We start from the raw sequence: 11,507 nt of genomic DNA on the forward strand, positions 1-11,507 counted from the left end.
ATGTCATGGATTTCAATAGCGTCATGCAATGTTCAAAGAAGATATTCTATTCAGATAGTCTACTGCCCTCATCAGTAGTCACAGAATCCTGTCCGTGAATTGACTGAACAATTGTTCTGCTGCTACTATAAAAACTAACGGTACATTATAGAGGATAATTGTTTAATATGTTTTACATGCAATTAGAAAGTGTACATTTACTTACCCCTCTGATAAGGTGCGATATTAGAAATGCTTTAACAAACGTTATGATCAGCGTCGCGTCAGCCGCTTTCAACTTCCGCATCAGGTGATTGCGGAAGTAACTTCACTCTGCGGGTTCAGGGTTCCGCCTCTAAACTAGCTAGCTAAATAAATGATTATCCCTCTACCCAAAACAAACGACTTTCCTTTTTATAAGACTCATTTGGAATATAGCAGCAATTCACCATTGCAATCTGCAGTAGATATTTAAGGAAACATGGCTGGACATCTACCGGCTTGTGTAGTTGACTGTGGCACAGGGTAAGTAGCAAGTGCTAATGCTAATAGCAAGCTAACTAATTCATTGGCTTTAGCTAGATACACCCAGACATGCCATACACGTTGGGCGTGCAAAGTAAACAAATCAAGATAGCTAGCTAGTCAGCAACAACCTTTATTTGCTTCATTTCGTTTAATCCAGCCAGCAAACTAGCTAGTTAACCATTTTAGGTTCAAGAAGATAACTTGCTAGTAGCTATTTTCCATCAGTGTCCCCCACTCGTTAAAGTTACATTAGCAGTATGCATTGATTTTAATCTGTTACTGTAGTCTACGTAACATGTATGTTTCAATTTGTGGAAGCGTATAACTGGCCTAGTCCACAGACAGTCATGCCACCCTTATCTCACCTCATTTGCTCACATTGTATATAGACTTATTTTTCTACTGTATTATTGACTGTATGTTTTGTTTATTCCATGTGTAACTCTGTGTTGTTGTATGTGTCGAATTGCTATGCTTTATCTTGGCCAGGTCGCAGTTGCAAATGAGAACTTGTTCTCAACTAGCCTACCTGGTTAAATAAAGGTGAAATAAAAAAGATTAGTGGTTTACAACCTTTTCGGTTACTGTACCACCAACTGAATTTTGCTCTGCTCGCACTGAGTATCCCAGAAGTACCCCCCCCATGATCATGCATCATGAGCTATAATGATTACACCATTATGATCTATATAACCCACTGAACTTTATCATGCAATGCATTTGTTGTAGGTACACAAAGATTGGATATGCTGGAAACACAGAGCCACAGTTTATTGTTCCTTCATGTAAGTATTTCTGTATCGTACAGCAGCGGTTCCCAAACTCTGTGCACATTTTGTTTTTTGCCCTAGCACTAAACAGCTGATTCAAATAATCAACTGATCATCAAGCTTTGATCATTTGAATCAGCTGTGTAGTGCTAGGGCAAAAACCACCCCTTGGGGTTCCGAGGACCGAGTTATGGAAACGCTGTCATTCTAATGATAATGTACCATGTCCATTCATATGTAGCCCTTGATCATGACTATAAGATCCTTTCCATTACACAAGTCATTGGACGAAGGTGTCTTCTGTACTGAGCGGTTTTGTTAAGAACCGCGAAGCTCGGTCTGAACATTAACACGCATCGCTTGCAGTACGGTTTTGGCAGCATAAGGACCTTTATCTTTTATATCAGCCAGAAATAATAATGAAAGAAAATAGGGTTAGGGTTCCCACACGGCCATATTTCCATGTTACAGCGCTTGTTTATGGAAAACAGATAGAATAAAGAGTGGGCTACCTGTGCTAAATAGCTATCTGCTTCTCCGAACACCTGTGTGTAAACGGAAGACGGACGCCACAAATCTGTTGTCACTGAGAAATACGGTCAGCTGCAGCTGTGTTAAAACAGTGTACAGGAAGTGTGAATCTTGCATTTGTGATTATTTTGATGTGATATGAAAGTAGAGGGATTTATGTTTTTAGAACCATACCGCAATTGAGAATCAATTCACGTTTAGATGGAGTATTTGGTTGTTTTGGCTTCCAGAGCTTGGTCTATAAGCCAAATAATGGACTAAAGGAGCCTAACTCATAAGGCGGACATTCTGTATGGTCATTAGTTAAATGAATCTGCTGAAAGCATTTGGGTATCGGTCCTTCCTGTTTTTCTTATCTGATTGGAGTGCTCAATGGAAGTAGGCGAACACGCCTAATTCAACAAAAATGTAAAACCACAAAGTTTGAGTTGGCCGCCTTCCTCTAGCATTGAGTCATCCAGTGGACCCTAAATGGCAATGCTAGCTTGTTAGAGGCACCATAGACTAGTTATTCAGTGATAAATCCAAACCATTTGTCTATTTTCAATAATCTTAGCCTATTCACTTGTTTTCAGTACTTGAAACTGTACAGACACAGCTCGAAAGGAAGCTAGTCTAGCCTATATTCAGTGATATGGCTCCATAGCAGAAGTCCCCTTGTGCCCCTGCTGACTAGAATAACGGACAAACTTGCCAAGGCCACCTGCCTGTGGACTTGAAGTAGCCAGTAGATAGATGACATGTGCACGTTTAGAAGCCTGGATGGATGACAAGTAGGCCTACACATTTAGAGGCTACAAGGAAGTAGTTGAGGGAACAATGTTCATCGTCCGACATTATAATAATAGATAATGTATGCCATTTAGCAGACACTTTTATCAAAATAGACTTAGTCATGCGTGCATACATTTTACGTACGTGTGGGCCCGGGAAACCTATGTGATCAACTTTGACAATGAAGTCACATTATGCAGGTAGTTAAAGGCTCAATGAAGCTGTTTTTATGTCAACATCAAATCATTTCTGGGTACAATTAAGTACCTTACTGTAATAGTTTTCCATTAAAATAGTCAAAAAGAAACAAAAATGGCTTTTAAGCAAAATATTATAATTCTCAAGCAATAATTTTGCTAGGACTGTTTGGGTGTAGTCTGAGTAGGGTTGGAACAACTGAAAACTAGCTGTTATTGGCAAAGTGGTTTGGAACTCTCTTTTGTTATTGGTCTAACTTGTTTACCGTCTCGTGATGTCACCAGACAAGCCATAACTCCATCTATGCAAAACCTGCTGATTAGAAGGTCCTGTGTCTAATGTGTTTTCAAATCAAAAGAGAACGGTCGCGCTCTCCCAGATGCTTAGCTGATGCGTAAAAAACGAAAATTCAGACAAAGGGGTGTAATCACAGCAGCAAGTTTTGTGACACGTTGCCACAAGAAAAGGGCAACCACTGAACAACAACCATTGTAAATGCAACCCATATATGTTTATTTTCCCTTTTGTACTTGGAACTATTTTCACAATGTTGTAACACTGTACATAGCCATATTATGACATTTGAAATGTCTCTATTCCTTTGAAACTTTGGTGAGTGTAATGTTCACTGTTCATTTTTAATTGTTTATTTATCTATTTCACTTGCTTTGGCAATGTAAACATATGTTTCCCATGCCAATAAAGCCATTTGAATTTAATTGAATTCATTCTGACTATTTTGAGAAAGTGATTCTGGCTTTATTCCTATGGTGTCTCATGGGGGACAAACATCCGTAACCGCCACATCGAACCACACCCCCATGACTGAAATCTTGTTTTTCGTAATGAGCAACCGAAAAACCCATTTAGAATCAGTGCGTTCAGTATCTCTTTAATATAAATGTGTCTATTTGTGTACTGATTTTACAAGACAAATGGAAGTAATAGGCCTGCCGCTCATTGAGTTTCCTCTCTTGTGTTTAGCATCAGCAGTCTGCTTTCCCTACGCTTGATTTAATCAGCTCACCTGCGTAACGTTGACTATCAGCACCCTCAAGTCATGATGTTTCAATCAACAATGTCCTAACCATATGTAGGCTGGTACTAAGGATTAATGGCGTTGAATCTTCCTAAACTTCAGGTATTGCCATCAAGGAGTCGGCCAAGGTTGGAGACCAAGCCCAGCGCAGGATGACGAAGGGGGTGGACGATCTGGACTTTTACATCGGTGACGAGGCAATAGACAAACCAAATTATGCAACAAAGGTACATTGCATTTTCCAGTGATGAGAGGTCTACTTAAAGGGTAATCTGCAGGCTCTACATACATTTTTGGATTTATATTCTAAAGTAATTGATATAATTAATTTATAACTTCCTCATAAGCTTGGTTCAACTGGCATATCCCATCAGAACCGAAATATAATCTTGTTTTACTCCAATGTTTGTAAACAAAACATGGTGAAACTATGTTGGATGGTCAGTCCTTGCAACCATATCTCTATCCATGCATTTTAGAGTGGTTACATTTCTTCACCCCCATTAGTCAGATTTTTACCGAAACTGTGTCGGAGAGTTCGCTTTGTTATTGTTTCAACTGTAGATTGCCACTTTTAAAGTTTAATTGTAAAGTCATGCTGAATGCCTGTTAGAACTGAGTAGCCTAATGGAAAAATACTGTTGTCTGTGTGGTTGTTCCCCTTGTTAGTGGCCCATTCGTCATGGGATCGTGGAAGACTGGGATCTCATGGAGAGGTTCATGGAACAGGTCATCTTCAAGTATCTGAGGGCAGAGCCCGAGGACCACTACTTCCTCTTGGTACGTTCATAACATGCACATTAGTGTGGAAATTATACGACCTAGTAGCAGGAATTTAGGTTTTTTTGTACTTTTCTTCTCCACAGACAGAGCCTCCTCTGAATACACCTGAAAACAGAGAGTACACAGCAGAGATTATGTTTGAGTCCTTCAACGTTCCAGGTCTTTACATCGCTGTACAGGTAAATCCTCTCTACGTTCTATGTTGGTTCTATATAATCTCTTCCCTGCACCTCTTCATGTTCAAGGGTCAAGTCAAACTTGATTTCGAATGCATTATCACAACTCTCAATACACTTCACAGAGGAAATTAGGGTGTCCATGAGGTGTCCGCGAAACCTCGGGGTGGATCTCAGTTCTGGGACCCTTTTCAAAACAGGAGTAGGAGTGCTGATCTAGGATCAGATCTCCCCACTGACTATATGTAATCTTATTGATTGTGATCTAAAAGGCTAAACTGATCCTAGATTAACACTCCTGATCTGAGACTCTTTGAATACATGTTGTAATCATTAGTGGAAAGTGACAGGGTCTGTGTTTCCCTTCTCAGGCGGTCCTGGCGCTGGCAGCCTCATGGACCTCCAGACAAGTGGGCGAGAGGACACTGACGGGGACGGTGATTGATAGCGGTGATGGGGTCACCCACGTCATCCCAGTGGTGGGTACATGCCTTCAATCATCATTCCATGTAGTCTTTACTAGAACTGGGTCATGTTTAGTAGGTAGCAAATGTTTTGAAGCAAAATGAAATGGGGAGGAACTTCCTGAACTTGTCCAACAAGAACACATTTTCTTAATCTGTTGCAAAAGTTTGGAACGGTGTGCCCTACTGAACACTACTCGGATGTATTCGACCTACAGTTGAAGTCGGAAGTTTACATACACCTTAGCCAAATACATTTAAACTCAGTTTTTCACAATTCCTGACATTTAATCCTCTTAAAAATTCCCTGTTTTAGGTCAGTGATTTACACTTTTTAAAATCTTTATTTAACTAGGCAAGTCAGTTAAGAATAAATTCTTATTTTCAATGACGCCCCAGGAACAGTGGGTTAACTGCCTTGTTCAGGGGCAGAATGACAGATTTTTTACCTAGTCAGCTCGGGGATTCGATCTTGCAACCTTTCGGTTACTAGTCCAACGCTCTAACCACTAGGCTACCCTGCCGCCCCATTTGAGGATCACCACTTTATTTTAAGAATGTGAAATGTCAGAATAATAGTAGAGAGAATGATTTATTTCAGCTTTTATTTCTTTTATCACATTCTCAGTGGGTCAGAAGTTTACATACTCTCAATTAGTATTTGGTAGCATTGCCTTTAAATTGTTTAACTTGGGTCAAATGTTTCGGGTAGCCTTCCACAAGCTTCCCACAATAAGTTGGGTGAATTTTGGCCCATTCCTCCTGACAGAGCTGGTGTAACTGAGTCGGGTGTGTAGGCCTCCTTGCTCGTCTACGCTTTTTCAGTTCTGCTCACAAATTTTCTCCAATACCTTGACTTTGTTGTCATTAAGCCATTTTGCCACAACTTTGGAAGTATGCTTGGGGTCATTGTCCATTTGGAAGACCCATTTGCGACCAAGCTTTAACTTCCAGACTGATGTCTTGAGATGTTGCGTCAATATATACACATCATTTTCCTGCTTCATGATGCCTTCTATTTTGTGAGAAGTGCACCCTTCCCTCCTGCAGCAAAGCACCCTCACAACATGATGCTGTCACCCCCGTGCTTCACGGTTGGGATGGTGTTCTTCAGGCATGCAAGCCTCCCCCTTTTTCCTCCAAACATAACGATGGTCATTATGGCCAAACAGTTCTATTTTTGTTTCATCAGACCAGAGGACATTTCTCCAAAAAGTACGATCTTTGTCCCCATGTGCAGTTGCAAACCGTAGTCTGGCTTTTTTTATGGCGGTTTTGGAGCAGTGGCTTCTTCCTTGCTGAGTGGCCTTTCAGGTTATGTTGATATAGGACTCGTTTTACCTTGGATATAGATACTTTTGTACCTGTTTCCTCCAGCATCTTCACAAGGTCCTTTGCTGTTGTTCTGAGATTGATTTGCACTTTTCGCCCCAAAGTACGTTCATCTCTAGGAGACAGAACGCGTCTCCTTCCTGAGCGGTATTACGGCTGCGTGGTCCCATGGTGTTTATACTTGCGTACTATTGTTTGTACAGATGAACGTGGTACCTTCAGGCGTTTGGAAATTGCTCCCAAGGACGAACCAGAATTTTCTTTCTTGAGGTCTTGGCTGATTTCTTTTGATTTTCCCATGATGTCAAGCTAAGAGGCACTGAGTTTGAAGGTAGGCCTTGAAATACATCCACAGGTACACCTCCAATTGACTCAAATGATGTCAATTAGCCTATCAGAAGCTTCCAAAGCCATGACATAATTTTCTGTAATTTTCCAAGCTTTATAAAGACACAGTCAACATAGTGTATGTAAACTTCTGACCCAATGGAATTGTGATACAGTTAAATAATCTGTCTAAACAATTGTTGGAAAAATTACTTGTGTCATGCACAAAGTAAATGTCCTAACCGACTTGTTCAAAACTATAGTTTGTTAACAAGAAATGTGTGTAGTGGTTGAAAAACTAGTTTTAATGATTCCAACATAAGTGTATGTAAACCTCCGACTTCAACTGTATATACTATTACTAACACATACATGGTAACATATTACATTCCTGTATGAGCGATAATGGATTGTGTGGTCGATTGGTGTTGTGTTTTCTACCAGGCGGAAGGCTATGTAATCGGTAGCTGTATAAAGCACATCCCCATCGCTGGTCGAGACATCACCTACTTCACCCAGCAGCTGCTGAGAGAGCGGGAGGTGGGCATCCCACCAGAGCAGTCATTGGAAACAGCCAAAGCCGTCAAGGTACCTAGACATTTCTAACTTTTTGTTCCCTACAGAAAGCGAAGGAATTAATACATGTATTATTTGTGAGCATTTTTCAGGTTCAACAGCAGAGGTCAGTATTGCTGCACCATTGACTAGAGATGTACAGTCACAGATCATGACTCCTTCTTGTTAACTCTTTGGCTTCTACCCAGTGTCTTATGTACACTTGGTTATGACTTACAATTGATAATGATTCCATATTGTGTTCCAGGAAAGGTTCAGTTATGTCTGCCCTGACCTGGTGAAAGAGTTCAACAAGTACGATACGGACGGCTCCAAGTGGATCAAGCAGTACACGGGCATCAACTCCATCAGCAAGAAGGAGTTCACCATCGACGTGGGCTATGAGCGCTTCCTCGGCCCCGAGATCTTCTTCCACCCAGAGGTATGATCCCATTGATTTTCAATATATATTGTTGTGCTTATATTATGTAATTATCTAGTGCTGAGTGCTTTTTGGTTTGATTATTAAAACATAATTACGGATTTCGGTTTCGAAAATCATTTTTAAACATTAAATGCATTGTGCAGTATGTGGGTTGAATACTGTAACAACACAGAATAAAACAATTAATAAAAGTCTCATGATGGTAGTGACCATTACTGCTTATCACCTATAACCATCATTTATTCACATTACTTTACTTTAATAAAATATTTCAGTTGTTGTGTATATTACATTTGTTTTATTTGATGATTTTATTATTTCATTCCAAGTCATCATCTCTTTAGAGCTGCTGCCTATGCTGTCTAACAAAATCACTATTTTGTAGTTCTTCAAAGTAAATAAGGCATATTTTAATGACTGCTGAATACCAACTATCAATCACTTAGATCATGTACGGTCCCGTGTAGCTCAGTTGGTAGAGCATGGCGCTTGCAACGCCAGGGTTGTGGGTTCGTTTCCCACGGGGGGCCAGTACAAAAAAAAGTATGAATGTATGTACTTGTAAGTCGCTCTGGATAAGAGCGTCTGCTAAATGACTTAAATATGTATATTCAGGTAGAGATATACTATATATACAAAAGTATGTGGACACCCCTTCAAATGAGTGGATTCGGCTATTTCAGCCACACCCGTTGCTGACAGGTGTATAAAATTGAGCACACCGCCATGCAATCTCCATAGACAAACATTGGCAGTAGAATGGCCTTACTGCAGAGCTCAGAGACTTTCAACATGGCACCGTCATAGGATGCCACTTTCCCAACAAGTCAGTTCGTCAAATGTCTGCCCTGCTAGAGCTGCCCCGGTCAACTGTAAGTGCTGTTATTGAGAAGTGGAAACATCTAAGAGCAACAACGGCTCAGCCGCGAAGTGGTAGGCCACACAAGCTCACAGAACGGGACCGCCAAGTGCTGAAGCGTGTAAAAATCGTCTGTCCTTGGTTGCAACACCCACTACCGAGTTCCAAATTGCCTCTGGAAGCAATGTCAGCACAATAACTGTTTTGTCGGGAGCATCATGAAATGGGTTTTGATGGCCGAGCAGCCGCACACAAGCCTAAGATCACCATGTGCAATGCCAAGCGTCGGCTGGAGTAGTGTATAGCTCGCCACCATTGGACTCTGGAGCAGGGAAAATTAGTTCTCTGGAGTGATGAAGCACACTTCACCATCTGGCAGTCCGACAAACTAATCTGGGTTTGGCGGATGCCAGGAGAACGTGGCAACAGTTTGGGGAAGGCCCGTACCTGTTTTCAGCATGACAATAGCCCCGTGCACAAAGGAAGGTGCATACAGAAATGTTTTTTCGAGATCGGTGTGGAAGAACTTGACTGGCCTGCACAGAGCCTTGATGTCAACCCCATCGAACACTATTGGGATGAATTGGAACGCCGACTGCATGCCAGGCCCAACATCAGTGCCCGACCTCACTAACGCTCTTGTGGCTAAATGGAAGCAAGACCATGCAGCAATGTTCCAACATCTAGTGGAAAGCCTTCCCAGAAGAGTGGAGGCTGTTATAGCAGCAAAGGGTGGACCAACTCCATATTAATCCCTATGATTTTGGAATGAGATGTTCGACGAGCAGGTGTCATATAGTGTACCTCGCCAAGTAACAGCTGCTCTCTATATCACCTCACGACCATGCATTCTTCTCAGTTTATTTTATGCCTGCTACTGAACAGACTGGACAAGTAGATGCACAATGGATTATGGTCATTGTAGTTAATTACCATGTTTTTATGCGCTAACCTATGTGGAATATTGGCCTGTTGGAAACTACAACTCCCTACTACATTGCACAGTTCAGGCTAGATCTGCTTTATCTCTAGAGAAACTGTGCGATGTGCAGCATTGAGCTCCCAGGAGAAAACTGAACTGACATAGGTCAATTAGTTGTTTAAAAAAAAAATAATAATAACTGACATTTCTGTTAACACATACAGTACAACCAATGTTATTTTCTCCTCCCCCAGTTTGCCAACCCTGACTTCACCCAGCCCATCTCCGAGGTTGTTGATGAGGTCATTCAGAACTGTCCTATTGATGTCAGACGTCCCCTCTATAAGGTACGTCTGGGGAGTTCAAGTTCGTTTCATTTCATTCACATGACAGGCGACAAGAACGTTGTGTTTGACAATATAAAAGCAGCCCTTATGATTTATTGAAACGATAAACTTATGCCAGATACTGAGACTTGTCTCCATCCAGAAGTTATGAGGATGAAATGGGTTTTACTTTCTAAATGATCTATTCAGGAGTATGTCAAGGTTCCACGTGTATATTTACCTTGTCTGTCGCTATGCAGAACATTGTGCTCTCTGGAGGCTCCACTATGTTCAGAGATTTTGGCCGTCGTCTGCAGAGGGACCTGAAAAGGACAGTGGACGGCAGACTGAAACTCAGTGAGGAACTGAGCGGTGGCAAGTTGAAGGTGAGAACCGATTTACATTTGACCTAGTCAGCTGAAGTACTCTTATAGGGATGCTATAGCTTTATGGCTCCTAAAATGTTCAAAATGATGTCATATTTTGCATTTCCAGCATAGTCATCGGTGTTATTGGCTCAATAATGACCTATGTTTCATGTTCTTTTGCCAGCCCAAACCCATCGACGTGCAAGTCATCACTCACCACATGCAGAGATACGCTGTTTGGTTTGGCGGGTCCATGTTGGCATCAACTGTGAGTTCTAAAACTTAGAGGGGTCTTTGTCTGTTAACTCATGTTACTATCAGAAATATATATTCTACTGATGTAAAAGCTCAAGACAGACACTTGGAGGTTTTGTTAGCCTTGGTTAGAATATACAATTGGAAACTTGAAGGGAAAAGTGTACACCAACAAATAATAACGGTCATGTCTACTCTTTCCTCAGCCGGAATTTTACCAAGTGTGCCACACCAAAAAAGACTATGAGGAGATCGGACCGAGCATCTGTCGCCATAATCCTGTCTTCGGGGTCATGTCTTAAAAAGGACTTCCCTCAGTTATCACTGGAGCTTGCAGTTGGAGCAGAATGGAGTGAACGGACAGAAGCAGAGTGGCATTACTGCACTACGGTCGCTGCTTAATCTAGCCTATTTCCAGGGCTGCGGTTACAGACAAAATACATGAAGAGAATGACATAGAAATAGAATGACTAGATTCTATTCCTATGGAGAATGACTCATTTATCAACTGCAGACCAAACTATCAGGCTGACAAACGGGGGTGAATATCTATGTAAAAGAGAAGGAAATGGTGTCTTAAAGGCAAAAGCATTTTCAGAGCAATTGTGTGGACACAAAATAATGTGCAAGAACATAATAAAGTCAATTCATGTATGATTAAGTATGTGCCCTGATGTATGTTATTATTATGGTATCCACACATACAGCAATTAAGTACAGTTGGATTATATTTAGTCAATAGCTCTTTTTTTTCAGATGCACTTCTCTGTGTGTTCAAGGGTATAGCTTGTTTATATTTCGTATTATTGAGTTTATATATATATATATAAAGAATAATTTTGGGGGGGACAAGAACCCATAACAACCCATGTAATA

General features: G+C 41.1%; 1 protein-coding gene across 1 annotated transcript; it reads left to right on the forward strand.

Annotated features, from left to right (window-relative positions):
* The first annotated feature begins 284 nt into the window (after positions 1-284).
* Positions 285-11,292, forward strand: LOC120033342 (actin-related protein 3). The gene is made up of 12 exons (XM_038979638.1): positions 285-504; positions 1,237-1,292; positions 3,922-4,046; positions 4,489-4,599; positions 4,686-4,781; positions 5,150-5,257; positions 7,346-7,489; positions 7,725-7,898; positions 9,937-10,029; positions 10,269-10,394; positions 10,561-10,644; positions 10,838-11,292. The coding sequence occupies exons 1-12, from the start codon at positions 461-463 to the stop codon at positions 10,931-10,933; spliced, it is 1,257 nt and encodes a 418-aa protein (XP_038835566.1). The 5' UTR covers positions 285-460; the 3' UTR covers positions 10,934-11,292.
* The last annotated feature ends 215 nt before the right edge of the window (positions 11,293-11,507 follow it).

This window comes from Salvelinus namaycush, chromosome 40, assembly GCF_016432855.1.
Source record: "Salvelinus namaycush isolate Seneca chromosome 40, SaNama_1.0, whole genome shotgun sequence".
NCBI lineage: Eukaryota > Metazoa > Chordata > Actinopteri > Salmoniformes > Salmonidae > Salvelinus > Salvelinus namaycush.